Source organism: Macaca nemestrina, chromosome 16 (genome assembly GCF_043159975.1).
Source record: "Macaca nemestrina isolate mMacNem1 chromosome 16, mMacNem.hap1, whole genome shotgun sequence".
NCBI classification, from domain to species: Eukaryota; Metazoa; Chordata; class Mammalia; order Primates; family Cercopithecidae; genus Macaca; species Macaca nemestrina.
The window spans coordinates 95,151,571-95,174,084 of NC_092140.1; the positions used below are offsets into that span (position 1 = coordinate 95,151,571).

A 22,514-nucleotide genomic window follows, 5' to 3' on the forward strand; every position below is an offset into this window, starting at 1 on the left:
GAGAGACAAATGGTCATGACACAGCCTTCCAAATAGTATGAAGATTTCATTACTGTTGAGCAACTTGGCCTTGAGTCTCAATGTTCTATTTCCTGTGATGCGTGAAGTTTATATAAAGACACACATGTATGAAAGATGTTTCTAAGAATGCTAGTTGTATATGTGAAAAAGGACAGTGTTACTTAGGTCAGAGAATGTGTATAAAAAAAAATTCTATTTTCTCCTGGAGCATCCTGTCCAGGCCCTTGCCCAAAGTAAGTATTCAATCAATATTTGTTGAATGAATGGCTCGATAAATTTGCATTCAACAGCAATGTAATAAAGTATCGAATTTAATAAATAAAAATACAATTAATGCCTGTCAATTTCTAAAAATAAAACTAACTTTTAGTAAACTATTAAGCATCCAACTCTTTTCACTTCAAAAGAAAAGTTTAATGATACACAGCATCAAAAAGCTGAGGCAAAATAAATCACACTCATGACTCTCAAAGTTAACCTTTTAATGAAGTAACTCACAGAGTCTCCCTGTCAATAAAAAAATATTCTAAAATTAGAAAACGCCAGGCCATCTTTCTCAAGCTTCTTTACACTAAGCTACGAAAGGCTTTGCTAGCTCTTCTGGCTTAACAAATGAAAATCAGGCAGTTAAAAACAAAAAAACTAATGAGGCAAGGGCGGCCTAACTCTTCTCAAGAAAAATAGTGATTTCCAAAACTTTCTGCGAACAGCAGAAAAAAAAAAAATTTTGTAAGGTTGAGATTATGCCAGGTTTTAAATAAAGGGTTTATAGTCTCACCACAAAAGGCTACAAAATTAGAAGTGTCAGTTCTCTTCAAAAGCTATATAGTTCGGGGTGGAGACTGTAGAGGTCTCTAAGCAGCTAGGTTAGCTCCATTTGGTCTAATGCAGAAAATGTAATCCAACCTCTGACCCCTCCGACTTCTGCCCCCAATAATGAAACTCTTTTAAGCATCCTGACTTCTGATTTTTTTTTTTTTTTTTTTTTGGTCGGGGGAGCGGGGTGGTATTTGCAGGTTGCCTTGCCTGGAACCATAATTTATCTCTGGTTCTGCCTATTTCTCAGCTCCTGCCTTAATTCTAAACACTGTCCTACCCCTCTCCCCAAATATTCCTTCTACAGTGGCTGACTTCTCTGCTCCCCATCCAAAGTGATTCCCTGGGCAAGCATGACCTTGGCCTTGTGCTGAGTTCCTACTTTAGTGTCTTCAAATGGTGCCCGGATCCTTGCTTTACTAGAACCTACTGAAAACAATGCAATTATGCTTTATCTTCTCTCCTTCATTGTTTCCAATTTCATCTTACATAAAGTTCCTTTGGAGAACAATAATGGTTTTAGACAGGTGTTAATTTGCTTTTGAAACTACAGGAAAGATTATCTCCGCATGGGATCCCCTTGGTGGCTAGACCCCAGGAACCAGAAGAAAAAAAAAAAAATACTCAGGTGACAGCTTTGCCATCACAACATAAATTCAAGATACTTAACAGCATCATCTCTAGAGCCTGAGCTGTTTGCTCTCCTGTTTCATGTAACAAACAAAATATTTAATGTAAGAATTTTTACACAAATATCCACTCAAGAAGGAATGTTAAGTTAAAAAAAGAAGTCAAATCATAATTGATACAGATGCTGTGCACATAATAGGCATCTGAACAAAATAAATCCAAGCAGGTGATTTATTAGATCATTGCACAAACTCTCCCTTCGGGTTTCTGTTTGCCTCACCTCCACTTTGCTTTTTGTTCGCATACCTCTTTAAATAGTCAGTCTTGATCACTTCATATTACCCCTCCACAGGGAGAAAAAAACAGGGAAAAAAACAGCTCCTCTTCAAACTCTGCATTCTTCTATGTGCAGATCCACATTTAGGAAGCCATAGTCATCAGCCGCATCCCCACTCTCACCAACCCTCCTTTCCATTCGCTGCAATCTACAAACATCACATTCCACTCCCAATACACACTTTACTCATCCCACACAACTTCAGCACCATTATAACTGCATGATAAGCTTCAAAATTGGAGATGGAAATGACTACTTACAATGACCCTTGTAGAAAACAAGGGAAACAGTTTAACTCTTCTACTAACAACTCCATGTACAGTATTAAATGTCAGATAAAAAGTTAGTTTAGGCTCTTTCTTTTTATATTCACGCTGTAATGATGAAAAATGTTTGTGTTTTTAATAAGGCTGCGTTTTAGCATCTTGAGGCAAAACAGGCATAGGTAATGACTTGCCTAAGCAAAGAGAATAGCTGAAAACAGATGCATAATCACAGAAATCATTATATTTTTGCACCTTAATTTTTTGGCAGACTTTGTAGTCAAGTGCAACCTGACAGAGTAATGACTAAACAGCAGTTCTAGACATCTGGTATTGTGGGAGGAGTATATATTTTGAGCTATCAGATAAATATTCAAATGATAAAACTTACTGCTGACTTCTGCCTCACCAAGCAACTTTTACGAATGTTCATGGTGGGCAAATTGATGAAGAAACCAAAATTGCAACCTTCATACTTCATAATTGGGGTCCCAGGTGACATGAGGGTCCCTTACAGACACAGGTCCCAGGTGACATCCTGTCCCTTACAGGCACAGCGCATACCTGCCACACCAAGCTGCTGAGGCACCCCTTTGAGGAGCCAGCCTGCTCCTGCTCCGGCTCCCACAACAGCACTGGGATGCCGACAACTTCCGCCTCTTAGTTTTTCCCTTTCTCAGCTCCCATAGCTGACAGAGTCACCAGTTCTTTCTTATGTCCATTTCTTCAAACAGCCTCCAGCAGGCAGGGCGCGGTGGCTCACACCTGTAATCTCAGAACTTTAGAAGGCCAAGACAGGTGGGTCATCTGAGGTCAGGAGTTCGAGAGCAGCCTGGTCAACACGGTAAAACCCCATCTCTACTAAAAATACAAAAAATCAGCCAGGCGTGGTAGCAGGCACCTGTAACTCCAGCTACTCTGGAGGCTGAGGCAGGAGAATCGCTTGAACTCAGAAGGCAGAGGTTGCAGTGAGCTGAGATCGCACCACTGCACTACAGCCTGGGAAACAGGAGCAAAACTCCATCTCAAAAACAAAAACAAAAACAAAAAAACCACCTCCAGCTAGGTTTTAACTAAGGAGCCCTCCTGCCTCTTTAAAGTGATTTTGCCTCCCTATGCTTTGTGAATTTCAGCATTTAATTCTCAGAAGTTGATCTTATTTCTCTATTTTCATTTAGTTCCAGGTCAAGTTATCTCATCATTGCCCCCTAAGTATTGTCTACAGACTCTATGTTAGCTGTCAGCCATTCTTGTTCTTGGATCTTTTTTTTTTTTTTTGAGACGGAGTCTCGCTCTGTTGCCCAGGCTGGAATGCAGTGGTACGATCTCGGGTCACTGCAACCTCTGCCTCCTGGGTCCAAGCAACTCTCCTGCCTCTGCCTCCAGAGTAGCTGGGATTACAGGAGTCTGCCACCATGACCAGCTAATTTTTGTATTTCTGTATAGACAGTGTTTCACCATGTTGGCCAGGCTGGTCTTGAACTCCAGCCCCCAGGTGATCCGCCCGCCTTGGCCTCCCAAGGTGCTGGGATTACAAGCGTGAACCACAGCACTTGGCCCCATTTATGGATCTCTAGAGTGCTATTCATTGAATAAAGTCAACTTTTAATCCCACATGTGCCATAAAAAAAAAACTCTGTAAAAGAAAAAATGATCCAGAATCCAGAATAATTGCAAACCCTAAAATCTTTCTGGACAGTTCAACTTCCGAAAGACTTGTTAATCCAAAAATGAAATTACCTAAGCTCTAAAAGCTCACTCTGGATCTTGTGAGCAAATTAAAGTTTTGTCATACCTACTTTGGTGCTCTTAGCTGTCTTCATCCAAGCAAAAAATTTCACAACAATAACAGACTATCTTACAATTAAAGGGAAGCTTCCTTATTGCTTTAGTCTAGGCTCTACTTACTATCACAGAAATTAAATGCTGGGGGTGAGGGGGGTGCATTGCTTAACGATATTGGTTAATTACGTGCCTTTAAATGTAAAACCAATGTTGCCACCTAGTGGCAATCTAAGTCCCCTACTCAACAGGTTGCCTAAATAGAAAATTGCAAATAAACGACAATAAAAACTAAGCGTAAGTGTTATGAAGCTAAATAGATGCAGAGAATAAAGCACTAAAAAGTCAAATACTTTAAAGAAATGTAGCTATTTCCTAAGCTTCAAAAGTTAAGGACAACGAATCAATGGAAATACAGTTTCTAATGCTGTGTGTGGCTGGCAATCTACTACATGCTATGGGGGATGCAAAGAGGAGTAGGGAACAGGTCCCACCTTCCTCTGGAGTCTGCAGGCAGAACAGATACACTGAAGGACACAGTACACCTTGGGGATGCATACGTGAAACGCCAAATAAGCATCCGAGGAAATAGGTGTCTACAGATGAAAATGTCCATCACAGTAGACTGAGGTTACCTACAACAACACAGAGTCTGTCATAAACCCTGAAGGCATTAGTAAGTGACAGAAGCCAGTCACAAAAGGACAAATACCCTATGACTCCACTCTTTGAGAGATCTGGAAAAATCAAATTCACAGAAACAGCAAGTAGAATGGTGGTAGCCAGGGGCTGGGGGAGGGAGGAATGGGGAGCATTGAATGTTGTTCAATGGGTACAGATTTTAGTTTCACAAGATAAAAAAGTTCTGGAGATCTGTTGCACAACATGATTCCACTTAACACTGCTGAGTTGTACACTTAAGATGTAAATTTTATGTGTTTTTTTATCACAATTAAAAACAAATAACAGGCCGGGCGCGGTGGCTCAAGCCTGTAATCCCAGCACTTTGGGAGGCCGAGACGGGCGGATCACGAGGTCAGGAGATCAAGACCATCCTGGCTAACACGGTGAAACCCCGTCTCTACTAAAAAATACAAAAAACTAGCCGGGCGAGGTGGCGGGCACCTGTAGTCCCAGCTACTCGGGAGGCTGAGGCAGGAGAATGGCGTAAACCTGGGAGGCGGAGCTTGCAGTGAGCTGAGATCCGGCCACTGCACTCCAGCCTGGGCGACAGAGCGAGACTCCGTCTCAAAAAAAAAAAAAAAAAAAACAAATAACAACAGCGGCAGTGCCAGCAACAACAAAGCACACTGAGTGGGATGCATCCTGAGGTCAGTGCACAGGCCACCATCCTGATTAGTCAGGCAGTCTGAGACTGGTCTCTCTGAGGCCTCTCCGGAGAATGTCGCATTACTGATGGTGATTTGACGGGCCGGTCCTAAGGTCCTCTCTGTATCCCTTCGTATGGCCCTTCAGTCTGCTCTGACTCTGCCCAGCCCCTAGACACTGGTCTTCCTCCAGGGCCCTTGGCTTCCCCTGGAAGCAGCACCTTCAAGCTTCCAGCCACTACCTACGTATGTTGCTGACTCTCAAATCTACCATCTTCTGGCCAAATCTTTCTCCTGAGCGTAAAACAAATATCCAGCCTCCAGCTGCTCACACGCTCACTTCAGATATGACACCCGAAGTCATCATCACCCTCTAAACCAGAGAACCTTCCTCCGTCTCACTCAGCAGCCCCACCTCATCTGAGTCCCAGCTGGGAGCGTCCCTGACATTCTCTCCAGCCTGGGTCCATCTCCCACCATTCTGGCCCTGCAGCACCCCTACGCCCCCCCTGGCCAGATCCATGGCCCTGTCCCCAGCCCAGGGCTTCTCAAACTGCTGTGGCAGAAGGCACACAGCAGTCTGCAACCCGCCCTGAGCAGCATGGTCCAAGACTAGTCCCACGGCCTTAGAATGAGGTTCCTTGCCCAGTCCTGGCTCTCTTAATGCCACTCTACCTAAGGCCACCAGAGGACGGTTTTAAAACACAAACTCTACCAGGCCTACTCCCTAACGGCACTCGCTGGTAGTAATCCTCAACCAAGGGGCACTTTTAATTGTAACAGCGACCAGGGTCACTGCTACATGTATTGCCAGAGACGAGAGACGCTAACCACCTTGTGTACCAAACAGATACACCTCAGAATACCAGGAGAGCCCTCAGAGAAGCCCCCAGAAAAGTCTGGCTCCCCACAGGATAAACAATTCCATGTGACCATGTTCCCTCCTGACTTTCCAGGCCTGGGGCCCACACTGCCACCCCCCATCTGCTGACCCCAGGACAGCATTAGGGCACACACATCTGTGCTTCCGCCTCTCATCTGGCCACCTTACCTGCTGTCCTCCTTACCCAGAGAGCCCTCCCCTCCCACCTCAGCCTCAACCTAGCTAGTGCCTAATAGGTAGGCTCAGTTCCAGGCTCAGCACTTTCAGAAATCCCTCCTGGAGCATCACATTCCCTCCTCAGCTCCCCTGCCCTACCTCACCATGGTAGGGGCCCTCCTTCGTGTTCCACGTATACCCTTCTATCACTGCCCTTCCACCTTGCTTGAAAACTGCCTGGTTGGCCGGGCACAGTGGCTCATGCCTGTAATCCCAGCACTTTGGGAGGCCAAGGTGGGTGGATCACGAGTTCAGGAGATCAAGACCGTCCTGGCTAACACAGTGAAACCCCGTCTCTACTAAAAATACAAAAAAAAAAAAAAATTAGCCGGGCATGGTAGCGGGTGCCTGTAGTCCCAGTTATGCGGGAGGCTGAGGCAGAAGAATGGTGTGAACCCAGGAGGAAGAGCTTGCAGTGAGCCGAGATCACACCACTGCACTCCAGCCTGGGTGACAGAGCCAAAAAAAGAAAAAGAAAAAAAAGAAAAACTGCCTGCTGATGGCCCTTCTCCTCTCTGGGACTGCGCATTCTTCAAGTACCAAGATTATGTCTTGTTGATCTCTGTATTCCCAGTACTTTGCCCATAGTATGTCTTCAAATAGGAAAAGAATGAATGAGAGGTTCATAAATAAATTCCGCAGACTAACTGAGTCCTTGATATGGAAACAAAATCCTGACTTTGGCAGAGACGTTGATTTGTCCCTCTGTATCCATGCTCCCTTTCCCTTCTAAAGATTAGAACCCCTTGAGTTCTAGCTGAATCCAGGACCACCCAACCAGACATTACACTTCCCAGCCCAGGTGTAACCCACATGATATACCCTGGACATAGGTACATAAAGGGACACAACATATACAATTGCAAGGTACAAAATCCTTAAAAGGAAGCAGCTTGGCCTCCACACACTGTAATGCAGAATGTAGGTCAGCTTCAACCAAGCAGGACAAGACACTTCATCCAAGTAACAGGACAGAGGAACCCGGAGCAGAGCTGCCTCCCCAGGCCCCCACCGACTGGACTGTTGGGTGGGGAGAAGTACATCTTCCATCTTCTTTTTTTTTTCCAATTTTGTTTCAATACTGAAGGATTTCCATCTTCTTTAAGTCACTATTATGTTGTCTGTGTTAAAGTAGTCAAGTGTATCTTCTGGTTCTTTTTCATATTATCTCCAAAAGATTTAATTATTCATAAGATCCTATTTTTCTAGCACCAGCTCATACCTAATTTTTTTTTCTACTCTTATTGCTAAACTCTGTGGTTTCACTGAGAGAAGTAAATAGCTACTATATTTAATAAGAGGGAGATTGGCCATTATCCATTTAAGAGTTAATAGGAATAAAATACATAAGTTACTTAAATTTTCATTTTCATTTGATAAATTTCTTAGAGTCAATTCAGTTGCCATATGCTGAATACCTACTATGTTCAAGGTGTTATGGAAGGATCCAAAGAAGTGTTTGCCTTCAAAGAACTTATGATTTAATACAGCACGTGTGTGCATGCTTGTGTACGTACGGGTGAAGGTCCATACTGTATATAGGAGAAATACAAGGAAACTTCTATTACAGTAGAGAAAAAAGTAACTCTGGGAAAGAAAAGATCATGAATTTCAAGGATTCAATGCTTGGTTCTGAAGAATCAACTCAGAAGACATAGTCTATTCTCTGCTCTCAAAATTTGTAAAAGAGACAGGTAAAAAGTATAGAACAGAATTTTGTCCAAGATACAAAAGTGGAACCAAAAAGGAAGTAGCTTAGCACGGCGGGTCAAGACGGTGCACAGAATACCTTTATGGGGATACAGAGGCTTGACAAGAAGACGGGATCTACAATATACAAAGCCACAGGGGCCTAGCAGGCGATGTGGTCTGAATCTGTGTCCCCACCCAAATCTCATGTGGAATTGTAATTCCCAGCATTGGAAGCAGGGCCTGGAGGGAGGTGACCGGATCATGGGGGCAGTTTCTCATGGTTTAACATCATCCCCCTTGGTGTTGTCATGAGGAGAGTGAGTTACTGAGAGATGTGGTTGCTTAAAAGTGTGTAGCACCTCCCCTCTCTCTCCCTCCTGCTCCAGCCACATAAGATGTGCCTGCTTCCCCTTCACCTTGTGCCATGATTGAAAGTTTCCTGAGGCCTCCCGAGAAGCTGTCATGTTTCCTGTACAGCCTATGGAACCATAAGCCAATTGAACCTCTTTTCTTTCTAAATGGCCCAGTCTCAAGTATTTCTTTATAGCAATGCAAGGATGCACTAATGTGGCAAGTGATCCTAGAACCATATCAAGTTTGAAGTTACCGGCAAATAAAGTGCCAGGGGGTGAGCGGTAGAAGATGAAGCTGGGATCCAGAGACAGGGACTTCAGGTAACAAGCTCTGGTGCAACTATCTTGGCACAAGGTAACAAGCAATGGAGGTTCCTTCTGCTCTGCTGGATCCACACCTGCTCAGCTGCCTACCGTCTTGCCTCAATCCTGACAGACACCAAAGAGAACTATAACACACATTCTCCATTCCTATATACAGCTGCCAAGTTCAGCTTACACAGGAACCTCTAACCATCCTCCCCAGAGCCTAGAGTTAGTTTTAAGCATTCGGTGCTCTTGTACCTGGGCCCTATCCTTTGCAGAGCCCCAGAGCCTCTCAAAGAAGCAGGCATATCCAGCCCCCAGCAGCATCCTGCCAACTCTCATTTTTCCTAAGGGGAAGAGGAGAAGGAGGAATACTTTATCATTTCTATTGCTTCCCACCAAAACATACCCACATGCCTTATCCCCGCTATAAACCAAGTCCCAGGAACACTGCCCTGCTGGAAGGTGCTCTGAAAACTACTCTTCCCAGAAGAACAGAAGCGGAAAGACAGGTAGAGAGCCAGCAATGAATATCCATTTGCACACAAATAAAATTGGCCAAAAATAAGAGTAGATGAACAGTAGAGGGAGTATAGGGGCATATGCAATCAACTAGGCTTAGATGGCAAGGGGCATCGCTATCCATATCAATGTCAAGGACTACTGGGGAAGATACATAATCTAAAAAACACAAATCCGTATCTGCAAAACGAAAGGTACTGCTGGGAGCAGCAGCACATGCAGGTGACGTAGGGAAAAGTATGCTCTTAATTCATATGAACAAGGGATGCCTAACTGTGGTTCTGATGTCATCACTGATCACACAGTTTGGGGTAATTGCCAAGGTCTGACTGAGCAAAATCCAGTGAGAGCTTCCCTGGACCCACCTGAGGGATGGATTAGCTGGGCTTCTGGCTCCTCCTCCCCCCTGCAGCGGCCTGCACTTGGCTACCCCACTAGTGCCTCCAGCAGAGCAGACGGAAGAGGCCAGCTAGTCAAGGCTGCTGCATGTCTGCCTCTCTAATACAATCCATGAAGGTTTAGTAGGAGAAAACCTCCAAAAGTTAGGTTTCCAAAAAAAAGAAAAAAAAAAAAATTTTTTTTTTTTTTTTTTGAGACAGAATTTTGCTCTGTCACCAGGCTGGAGGTGCAGTGGTGCTATCTCAGTTCACTGCAACCTCTGTTTCCTGGGTTCAAGTGATTCTCCTGCCTCAGTCTCCTGAGCAGCTAGGACTACAGGCACACACCACCACACTCAGCTAATTTTTATATTTCTAGTAGAGACAGGGTTTCACCATGTTGGCCAGGATGGTCTCAATCTCTCGACCTCATGATCCACCCACCTCGGCCTCCCAAAGTGCTGGGATTATAGGCATGAGCCACCGCGCCCAGCCAAAAAAGAAAAATTTTTAACTTATCAAGCTGCTCCTATCTCTGACTACTGAAAAACAATCTATCTATAGCATGTATTACTTTCCTCTCCTTTGAGAAAGCATGATGTTTCAAGCACAGCAGCCCAGAGAACCTGGCCTTGCAGGGACACAGGACAGTTCGATACATTTATATATAAAGCATTTAGAAATTAAGCATAATAAACCCTATTCCCAGCAGTTCCTTGCCTTGAATACTGTTAAGGCTGTTTATGTTTCCACTGACATTTCTGACCCTTTATTTTCCAGTACCCATGAAGAGAAAGAAAGCAATCTGTCAGCCACATATGTCTCCTGTCAAAGAGTTCTTTCCTGGGAGAACAAAGGGATAGCATTTAACTACAGGCAAGCACGTCGGTCTTGAAGGCCATCACAACATAGTGCAGAGGTCTTGATGGACTTACTTAGCTAAAGAAGGAAAGCACCTATAGGGCAGCATAAGGTAGATCCGCCCTCACTCCAAACCTCCAGCATTATTCAGAGCAGCTTTATATTCTGTTCATGCCTATTTTAAATGTTATTAAAATGTACCTACATGAGTAGATTTTTCTCTCCATAATCCTTCTGGAATATTACATTATAAATCAAATCAAAAGTTAAATTAATGACATCCAATTAAAAAAGCAGATTAAGAGACTCATAGAGGAAGCACTGCACTAAGATTAATGAAAATGTTATTCCAACATGAAAATTGCCTTAGAACTTGTTACCAAAATTTTGAACGTTAATTATCTCTATTTTAAGCCTTGCCTTTAAAAAGTTATTTCTTCTACTTGCTTTTATCATACTTCGTGACAAATCCACAGTTGCCCCACACAATTATATAGTTCTCTTAAATTTATATATATATATATTTATATACACACACACACACACACACACAAAATAATTCAGAATATGATAATTTGTGCATTAGGAATTAACCAAAACATTTTCTTTCTTTTTTTTTTGAGACAGAGTACCACTCTGTCACCCAGGCTGGAGTGCAGTGTTGTATCTTGGCTCACTGCAACCTCTGCCTCCTGGGTTCAAGCGATTCTTCTGCCTCAGCCTCCCGAGTAGCTGGGATTACAGACATGCGTCACCGTGCCTTGCTAATTTTCGTATTTTTAGTAGAGACGGGGTTTCGCCATGTTGGCCAGGCTGGTCTCGAACGCCTGACGTCAAGGGATCCACCCACCTTGGCCTCCCACAGTGCTGGGATTACAGGCGTGAGCCACCACGCCCAGCTGACCAAAATATTTTCAACAACAAATACTCAATATTAAGTAAGCAAAATGAGCCAGAGGAGTTATTCTCGTCTAAATAAAAACTGATTCTCCACAGATCCAGTGTTTTGGGAAACATCAAGGTAATCAAGAAATCTGTAACTGGCAGCCCCCCAGCCATTGCTACGTACCTGTGTAAGGTCTGCAGCCTGCTTTAAGATGCTTTTTTTTAACTGTTCTGCTCTCTTTGCATGAAAAGAATTACTTTGACTCTGGATGACGAACACAATTTCTTTTAAGTCTAGAACAAAAAAAAATTTAGTTTTCAGGTATTTCTTTTTATACAATTATTAAAACAAACTTGAAAACAAGTGAAACAATAGCTACAAGGCAAACCTTCAGGCAATAAACTCTTAAGGGGAAAAAAATCAATTTGTACGTAGTTCTAGAGACAAAATTTTCCCTCTTTTTAAACTGTTTGCCAAACTTTCTTCCTACAAGTTAGCAAGCAAATAAGCTGACTGTACCGGACCCAGTCTATGGCACCAAACTGAGAATGTGCTCTCGCATCTGTCAGAAAGAATGACTGCAAATGTGTGAAAACATCTAGAACGCTAACCTTCCTAGTAGCTGAAAATCTAACGTTCACAAGTAGCTTTTAACGATTCCCACATAATCCTACACTGTGCTGCTACCTGTTATGAGTTGAAACATGTCCTCCAAAGTTCATATTTTTTAAGTCCTAACCCCCAATACCTCAGAAAGTGACTTCATTTAGAATCGGGTCTTTACAGAGGTAATCAAGTTAAAGCGAGGTCATCAGGGTGAGCCTTAATCCAATATAACCAGTCTCCTTAGAAAAAGGAGAAATTTGGACACATAAACGACACACACAGAAGGAAGATGGTATGAGACACACAGAGAAAATGGCCATCTACAAGCCAAAGAGAGAGGCCTGGAACAGCTCCTTCCTTCCCAGCTCTCCAAAGGAACCAACTCTGCCCACACCTTGATGTCAGACTTCTAACCTCCAGTACTGTGAGACAATACATTTCTCTTGCTTGTACTAAGCCACGTTTTGTGGTACTTTGTTATGTAGTCCTAGCTCACTACTTCTTGCTTGTACTAAGCCACGTTTTGTGGTACTTTGTTATGTAGTCCTAGCTCACTACCACACTACCTCAAGAATGTTCTGAATGGCCCTTTAAGATGACACTCAACAGTAACTGCCCATCTCCCAAGAGTTCACAAGGGTTTGCAAATAAGTAACTCAATAATCCCTACCCTACCTCATAAGGCACCTAGCCAGGATTAGGTGTTATCTCCAGGAAATCGGCCACAGCAATTCCTCAGCAACAGGGCTTTAGCACGAAGTCTGCATAAAGACCATCTACAACACCCCATGCTGCCAGTATTCACCAGCCTGCTACAGATGCACCTGCAGGCAGCCAGCTTTTTACAACGGCGAGCAGGAAGGAAACCCGAGTATGTCCTGCCCACAAAGACCATGAGAGGGCTTGCCAACGGCGGTAGCAAGGCTGCACCCCAGAGAAACACGTTAGGCCTCCCCAGGTTCTGAGCCTATAACAAAGAAATGGATAAAACGGTGATTGTGTCAGCACCCTGCCACCAGACAGGAATGCTGGCAGAAGAAGGTGCCACATAAATTGTAGCATTCAGCCAGATAGTCAGCGAAGCCATGCGGGGTTGTTGCTTGTACTAACTATATTTTATATATATGAAATACATAAATATATAATATATAGTAACTATAAAAATAGTTCGCAACAATATAAACATAAATATATTAAATTGGTTGGTTCCTTGGGAGAGCTGGGAAGGAAGCTCTCCCCCACCAAGAATATTTCTCTTTAACATCTCAGCTCAGAGACCCTAATTTGATTTTAATTTTATTCCATTCTATTTGATGGTTCTTATGTTCTATTCTATAGCTCCATTCATTTATTCACTTGCTCAAATATTCACACAACAGATAGTTCCATAGTGTAGCCATCTAGATTCTAAAAATAATCTAAAATGCTCTTTGGTTAAAACTCAATGAAATATGTAAAAGGAAATGCTGAACAGCCTACTGAATATGACCTAATTCCTTTCCTTTAGGAGTTTATATAAATAGGAACATTCCATATACCTGTCTCTATTTTAAACCAGCTTCTCAGCTTTATATGTTGGACACATGGGTGAGACTTAAACGGGTATCTTCAGTTTCAACTGAATTCTTATCTTGGATGTACTACATCTGAAACATTAATATAAACTGACACATCTAAAGAGGAGTTATAAAGATTTCTTCTTGTTAAGAGTGCAGTAAATAAGCCTCAGAGTGTAATTTTTCTAAAATCTAATAAAAAAGATGCACATTCCCAGTGATCCAGAAATTCCACTCTTATTAATCATCCTTGAGAAACTCAGATGTGTGCACAAGGATATATGACAAAAGTGCTTACAGTGGCACTGTGTAAAACAAAATACAGAAAGCAACGAAAATATCCACTAACAAGATATATTAACTGGAATACTACACAGCAATAAAAATTAACCAGTACTACATGTATCAATCCAGATGGATATGGCAGATAAATCCCATAGTTATAATGCTGAAAAAAGCAAGCTGCAAAAGAATATACAAATCAACAGTTTGCAACAATATAAACATAAATATATTAAAATGTATATATACCAAACATATACACACATAGCAAGTGAAGGTATAAAAGATTACATGAGTATGATAAATACCATATCAGGATAATGGTTAAAAGGTTTCAGCTGTGTTAATGGTATTTAATTTCTTAATCTAGGTGATATTTCTTAACCTAATGAACATATAATACATAAATGTTCATTATATTATTCTCTTTATAACTTCTTACATGTTCAAATTATTTCATAATACATTTTTTCAAGAGCAGATTTCTCTATCAAAAGGTTAATCCTGGCTGGGCATGGTGGCAAGGACCTGAACTCTCAGCTACTTGGGAAGCTGAAGTGGAAGGATTGCTTGGGCCCAGGAGTTTGATGTCAGCCTGAGCAACATAGCAAGACTACATCTCTAAAAAAAGAAAAAAGTTTAATCCTGCACTCACCGTTCATCACAGTAACCAACTCCTGCCACTTCTACCAGCTCAGCAAAGCTCCCACTGTCTTCTCATGAAGACAACAGCACTTCCAAGCAGGGAAGACGATTTGCAAGAAGATTAAAAAGCAAATTCTTCCCATCCATACCTAGGTCATGTCCTGTCAGTTGTATCTGTCCTCTTTTTAACATAGCTACTAAGAAATCATGCTGGCCTCTCCCTTTCTCCTACACTTTAATCATGCACGCTTCATTCATTCATTCAGCAAACGTCTTCTGAGTACCTCCTCAGTGTAGAGCTCTGTGATACAAGAATGAGTGAGCCCAGTCGCAGCCCTGGAGTGTCTAAGCCTCGTTCAGAGGCAGGCCATTATAACACAAAGCAGTAAGTGGAAAGCCAGAGCTAACTGAGCACAGGGGACTGGAGCCCAGAGGACCGGGGGCGAGTGCAAGGTGAGCTTCCGGGAGGAGGTATGTCCTGAGTTTCCTTTAAAAAGCAGCAGACACACACACACAGGGTAGCAGATCAGTGGGATCGATCACCACAGAGCCCACAGCCTGGGATTTCTCTGCAGTATCCCTGAGGGAACGGCCATGTCTGTCAGGCATTTCTGAGAAAAGGAGCGGGGCACGGTACAGTAGGTGATAAAGTTAGAAAGGGAGGCAGATCCGTTAAGTCAAATCATGAGGGATTTATATACCATGCTGATAGGCTTGGGCTCTAGATTAATACTTTCTTTCTTTCTTTTTTTTTTTTTTTTTTTTTGAGATGGAGTCTCGCTCTGTCGCCCAGGCTGGAGTGCAGGGGTAAGATCTTGGCTCATTGCAAGCTCCGCCTCCGGGTTCACGCCATTCTCCTGCCTCAGCCTCCCGAGTGGCTGGGACTACAGGCGCCCGCCACCTCGCCCGGCTAATTTTTTGTATTTTTTAGTAGAGACGGGGTTTCACCGTGTTAGCCAGGATGGTCTCGATCTCCTGACCTCGTGATCCGCCCGTCTCGGCCTCCCAAAGTGCTGGGATTACAGGATTGAGCCACCGCGCCCAGCCTAGATTAATACTTTCAAATGGGGGAAGTGCCTCAGGAGCGAAATGGGGTCCTAGGCAGCAGAGCCTTCCCAAAGGAGGGAAGGAGGACACTCTCCCAAAGATGGGGAAAAAAAGGTGTGGAAAGACCGTCTCCACAGAGGGAGTGGTGAAAGTTTGGGACAGAGGATCAAATTTAGGGCCAGAAAATACTAACGGTTAGGTATGGCCAAGGAACAGGATGCAAGGGGGTTAATATCGAGGACAAGGCTAAAGGGGAGGGGAGCTCCTGTGACCCTGATCACAATGAATGCCAGAAGTTCACTGACATGCTACTCAGCCCCAACCCAATCCAGAAAAGAACTAGATTAGTATAGTTAGTACAGTTTGGTGCTGAAAACAGCTTATGTGTTTAAATTCCTGCATTCTTCACACCAGTACCAAGAAATATTTTCTGACATACAGCCTAAGCCATCCCTTCACTGAATCACATTCTGGCTGAGTCCAGATCCCAGAGCTTATCTTGGTAGCTGTCTTCTTTGTGTATGCCATCCAAGCACCTGACTCTTAAGCTCCTGCTGCCCAGTCGACAGAGCTAAATAAGACAATTCCACAATTTCCTTATCATCTTGGCTGCACTTCTTTAAACTCACTGCAATCTGCCTTCGGCAAACACCGTCACAACTCAAAATGGACCGTCACTGTTTCTCCTCCAGGAATGGGCAATAAATGGGCCGCACACTAAGTGCCTGACAGTAATAATCAGAGCGACAGGCTAGAAGGGGAAGATAAAGAAATTAGTCAAGGATACCTAAAGGGCCAATGCAATGCCAAAGCCAATGGTGAGTGGCAGAGAGTGCTCAGGAAAGGCAGCAGGGCAGAGAGATAGTTAGAATATAAAATGGATGCTGGAGAGCAATGATTCTTCTTTGAAAGCCGGAAGAAACCAAATGCTCTCCATGTCTTCAGTTGCTGAGCACCTACCATGGGCAAAGCACTCTACTGTAAAATGCTCATCTTCCTGGTCAGAAATTACCTAGAAAAATGGGTTTCATCATGCTGGTGTTTTTCTGATGAGAAACCAACATGATGTTCTTCTGATAAAAGCTGAGTAACAAGCAGCCTTATGATTTAACGCTGAGGGATAAATATGCAGGCATACACACACACCCGAAAACACATATGCACAAAGCGCCACTCCAATTATGTTTACTTGGTGAGAATAATCATACTCTAGTCAATCTATCAATCAGGCAGCAAGCAGGAGAAACAGCGTCCCGTGCGTGGAGGCTATCTCCCAGCTCTGACTGTGAGCCATGCTCTCGGAGCCCTGAATCTACTGTTGTCGCTGCAACTGCACAGGATCTTTAGTAGCCTCCTGGTCTTGTAGGCTCACACAAAGCTTGTGACAAAGAAGCCCCCTGGGTCTTTTTCAGATGAACTGATACCAAGTCAGGTTTCGCTCGACTTGCCATGTGCAATTGCAAGAATATAAATTTACTTGTCCAAGGTAACTTCCCCTTTGTAGTTTCAAGCCCATGTTCCAGACTTGCATCATTAATTCATTTAATAACCAGAGACTCATCTGCTCCCATAAACTACAAATAAATGTTCAAAGCCACCAGAGTTGGTAGCAGGAAAGAAAATCTCCACATGGAAAGGTGTGGCTAAACCATACAGGGTGTGATAATACAGAGAAGAAAAAGCAACAAATTCATGTGGTTCCTTAAATACAGCTGCTGTCAGACCCCACAGACCCCAACACAGTCCCCTGTGGGCTCTAGATACGCCTCCCCAAAACAGGTCATTCTCCCACTTCCACGCGGGGGCAGGGCAGGCTCTCCTGCACTTCTGTACCCCTCAGAACCCAGGCCCAGGAAGAGAAGCCCTAGAAAGGAACACTTTCCTTTATCCTTTTCCCTCTTATCTAGAGCTCGCCTTCCAGGTCTCCATGGAAAATAGTGGGGAGGAAGCAAGAAGAGTATATCGTTCCCTTCTTGTTTCCTGGAACCCAGGCTTATCCATCATGAAACTAGAGGTGAGCCAACCACCTGTGTCTGCAGGGAAGCTTCTCCCATGGACCGCATCCCCCTGACATCATGGGCCTCTTGTGAGGTTCCACTGCTTCTGGTGTCCAGGTCCTGGCTGACTGAGTTCCAGACTTGGGTCATTCTTCCTACCCTGGGAGGAAACACACTGACAAAGTTCATACCCTTCAGGGACAGACTCACCCCTACACACAGAGGTGTGGCCTTACACACTGGGCATGCTTCTGATGAAATTTTTGTTTTAGGTCTAACCCATGGTCACATTCCTGAAGATACTTACAATATATGGCAGGGTGGGTGTTTCAAAAGGAGTACAAATAAGGAATGGGCTATGATAGAAGCATAATGCCTTACAAAGGAAGGGCTTACAGCTTCCAGGCCAGGAGGCTTGGGACGAGTCTGGCAGACGTGACTGGTGAGCTGACTCCTGAAAGGCACGGAGGTGTCTGCAGGCCAGCGAGTGGAGAGCCTACTCCTGGGAGGCACGCGTAAACGCCAGTTTGTCCTTTTCTCCCACACTGTGTGGGTCCTTAATAACAGAGACCACGTCTCCTTCCTCTCTGCATTCCCCCACAGAGCCCACCAGGCATGGGGCTTTATCCTTATCAGAAGCTCAATGAATGATGCCAGAGGGAATTAAATCCAACATATCTCACTGAGTAAACAGAAGTCCACCACACGCCAACATGTCCATCTGAGAAGTGTTTGCCCCACATCTTCAGGAGAACAAACGTTAGGCTGGGCTAAAGACAGACTATTTGGACAACAATATTTACCCCATAAATAAAATCAGAAAAAAAAAATCACTTCATGGCAATATAATTCATACAAAACACACCTGAGTACACACTCTTAGGTTAAAAAAATCATTACTTACCTAGGTCATTTTTCCTTGATATACCACTTTTCTCCAAATCCTGTATTTTAAATGAAAGAGAAAAAGATGAATCTCGGTACATAATGAAGCCAGCAATACACTGAGTAAACATGCGTGGTGCATGGTGGGTATCAGCGCATGGGAGGAAGATTTGAAAACGGGGGCTTGGAAGCACTTCCCTAAAGAAATGAGACGGAAACCTAAGGGACCACGGAGCAATGATGTACTTCTGCATCATGACAGACCTCTTAGGCTGGGCTGTGCCCTTCTCATGCGATCTTGGGCAAGTCGATTGAGCTGAAGCTCTTTCCTTACTGTATAAGATGCAGTGACCGCTTAACTGGTTCATGAGATTCTCAGGAGGGTTCATTTTTAAAGCCCTGTGAACCATAAAGCATTATGAACATATCAGAGGATAGTCTTGATTCTGGCAGGGTGCTCCTCGTAAAGATGAGTTCCACGAATTACCGCACTCCATCATCTTTTGGGTACAGACATACTGTCTTCCAGAATATTACCACAATGTTCTCTCCTACCTGAGGAGTCGTCCCAGGGGCCTGCACAGGGCCTCGGAGGCCAGCCTATGGCGGTCACTAGAATTCAGGAGCACAGAGGCCAGGTGCAATGGCTCACACCTGTAACTCCAGCACTTTGGGAGGCTGAGGCAGGTAGATCGCAAGGTCAGGAGTTTGAGACCAGCCTGGCCAATACGGTGAAACCCCGTCTCTACGAAAAATACAAAAATTAGCCGGGGATGATGGCGGGCGCCTGTAGTCCCAGTTACTCAAGAGGCTGAGGCAGGAGAATTGCTTGAACCCGGGAGGCGGAGGTTGCAGTGAGCTGAGATCGTGTCACTGCACTCCAGCCTGGAGGATAGAGCTAGACTCCATCTCAAAAAAAAAAAAAAAAAAAAAAAAAAAAAAAAAAAAATTCAGGAGCACAGAAGGGGCACTGTAAGAGCTGGAGAGCCCCAGACATAGAAATCTGGATGTGGGCAGAGAAATACCTGACCTCAACTCGGTGTAAATCAAGGGAGGAACTCTCAAAAGATTTCTCTAGCAAAGTGCAAAGCGTCAGCAGCTAAATCTGCCATTTTCATTGTCTTCTCTGCAGACTAAGAAGGAATTTTCTCCCTAATTGCCCTTTCCTGCTTTCAACTGCCATATGCTATAATTATGACAATTGGACGGTGGCAAATATCCTCCAATTGTCTTCACAGACTGCAACAAGAAATGTGATCGCGAGCCCTTACCAACAAAATTGGGAGCAGCTTAAAAGCCAAGAGATGTATCCACAGAGATGCATCCTCTAAGAATACCAAAGGGACCATGACAACACTCGGGGAGGAGAGAGCTAAACACAGGGGAGCGACCACCTTTAGTGGCATATTCTGAAATTATCTTTGTCTCGAGACTAGAAATGCCACTGAGTAGAGGAGAACCTAGAGTTATATGCTGATTTGTTAACTCTCAGGATGGATCAAGTGACACCCAACTTAATCCTGATAAAATACGAAGACCTGGAAGAAATTACTTAAAAAGACTGGAAAGCTCAATCCAGTTCTCTGAATGCACTGAACCAAAGCCAGGCTATCACCGTAAGTCAGCATGCGCAGACTTACTCTAAATGCCACTCCTGACCAGGAAGACAACCTGCCCTCAGGGAAGGCGCCAGCCTCAGCTCCAGAGGAGCCATTTGGCTCCACTGGCAACCCACCACCTGCCCCAGGCCAAGCTGCCTTCTGGATGCCACAGCTTTGGCTGCCAGCTGAGGCTCCTAGAAAAATAGAATTGTTAGATCTAAAAACAGCACTGGAGATGATTCAACCCAGCAATCCCCTTTTGCAAATGAGACAACAGAGGCTCAGAAAAGATAAATCATTTTCCCAAGGTCCACCAGTCATTCTGGCCACAGAACCAGAATTACAACCCAGGTCTCCTAACTCGATCCCAATGCTCTTCCTCACACCACCATGATAACGCCTGCCCAGCCTTCCTCGGGAGGCATGCTTTAGAAAATACACATCATTAGATGTGAACAGATTTTGAGAGTGAGCTAAAAAATAATATAGAAAGCAAAAGTCACCTTTATCAACAAGTTAGAATGCTACAGTTCTAGACTGAGCAACTGAAGCTGCGAAACCAGCTGGGCTTTCCATCAGATAGCTATCTTTGTGAAATCAAAGAAAAGCAACGAAATGATACATCCTTCTCTTTGCTATTAAGCACAGCAGCTCTGTTGACTGACACAACAGCTAGGAAATGATTAGCCATTTCAAGGGGTTCAATCTGTAAACTGTAAAAATAAAATATGCAAGAAACAGTTGAATTAGGTGAATTGAGATGGAACCAAAATGGTCTTGACTAATTTCCCCTGTGAGAAAGAAAATTAGACTAAATTAACAGAACAATTAAAATTCTGTCTCCAGCTTCCCTTGTGAAAAGACTTAGTTCTTCCTAAGATGAAGGAAACACATGGTTTGTTTTATTATTTCTGCTGCCACATGTTTCTTATGCTATCAGTATCAATCAAAATGTGCTCACTGTCAAGGTTTTATAAGTCATCTGAATTCCTATTCACATACAAAAGAGATTTGCTATTAATCTCTACCCCACAGACAGCTCCTATGCTAGTCAAGAAAACGCATATTAAAGTCACCCTTTGACACAGGTTTTATTTTTCAACTCACAATAGATTTGAACACTTGCAATCCATACATGTAATGCTTAGTTTATAAGTCCTTCATTAAAAGAAGATAAGACATCCTCAAGAATTTGATATGGAATATTTTAAAGGGAAGAGGAGTAAAATGGAATCTCCCACCAGTGCCCTAGAGACTCTGAATAAAATAATCAGATGTGTTCATGATCACACTCAGTTGGCCCTGAGCTCTAATTCTGCCTGTACCACCAACTATCTCAGGCCTGTTTCAACCGGAATAGGAATAATAATGACAAGACCCACTTCACAAGATTGTGTTGTAGGTTGAACAAGATAGTAAAATGCTGAGCACAGGGTGTGCACAAAGCAAATGCTCAATAATTATTGGCACCTACCTTTTTTTCATCATTATCATCAACCACTTCATATGAAGTCAACTACCTCTACAACAGAAATGTAACGGACAAAAGCAGTTCCTCTTTGATTTGTTCAGGTAGGAAAGATGACTTATGCGACCTCTTAAAAGGCTGCTTATAGGATTTGTTGTTGTCTTATCAGGTAAACATGTAAACAGGACCTGGCATTGTTCTAAGCTGTAAACAGGCACACTTAATCTCCAAAACAGCCCTGTGAGGTAGGTCCTACTACCCCATCTTACAGATGAGGAGGCTGAGCACAGCGAGGTTCACTAAGTCCCACAGCTGGCTAGTGGTGGAGAAGACATGAACTTCAACACTTTGGGCCAGGCGTGGTGGCTCATGCCTGTAATCCCAGCACTTTGGGAGGCCGAGGCAGGCAGATCACGAGGTCAGGAGATGGAGAACATTCTGGCCAACACGATGAACTCCCATCTCTACTTAAAAAAAAAAAAAAAAAAAAAAAAATTAGCCGGGCGTGATGGTAGGTGCCTGTAGTCCCAGCTACTCAGGAGGCTGAGGCGGGAGAATGGCGTGAACCCGGGAGGCGGAGCTTGCAGTGAGCCGAGATTGCGCCACTGCACTCCAGCCTGGGCAACAGAGCAAGACTCTGTCTCAAAAAAAAAAAACACAAAACAAAGAACTTCAACACTTTGGTTCTTACGACCAGTGCCTTATGCCTGTCATTCAGGACTCAAAGTCACAAGGACTTTGAGTGCTACCACAGGACTAGGTAGCACTTTAAATGTGTCACAAATGATCCTCATTATTGCCAAATACACACATCATAATGCATAGGGCTGTGTAATATAAAACAGTAAAGTGAGAAATATTCAAGGATTCAGAAAATTTGGATTCTAACTTTACTTTTTAATAATCATGTGTTTAGGTGATGAATCACATTTATTGATTTGCGTATATTGAACCAACCTTGCCTCCTAGGAATAAAGCCTACTTAACTGTGGTGGATTAGCTTTTGATGTGCTGCTAAATTTGGTTTGCTAGCATTTTTGTTGAAGATTTTTGCAACTATGTTCATCAGGAATACTGGACGTTTTCTTTTTTTGTTGTGTCTCTGCCAGGTTTTGGTATCAGAATGATACTAGCCTCACAGAATGAGTTAGGGA

The 22,514-nt window shown here is 43.5% G+C and overlaps 1 protein-coding gene across 2 annotated transcripts in view; it reads right to left on the reverse strand.

Moving 5' to 3' along the window:
- Positions 1-22,514, reverse strand: part of LOC105485984 (beta 3-glucosyltransferase) — a 120,346-nt gene that overhangs the window by 78,777 nt on the left and 19,055 nt on the right. For both annotated transcript variants that reach the window (XM_011748618.3, XM_071081669.1), the window contains exons 3-4: positions 18,311-18,350; positions 11,457-11,566 (exon numbers count right to left, since the gene is read on the reverse strand). In XM_011748618.3, coding sequence (XP_011746920.1) covers positions 11,457-11,566; positions 18,311-18,350 — 150 coding nt within the window. The remainder of the gene's footprint in view (positions 1-11,456; positions 11,567-18,310; positions 18,351-22,514) is intronic.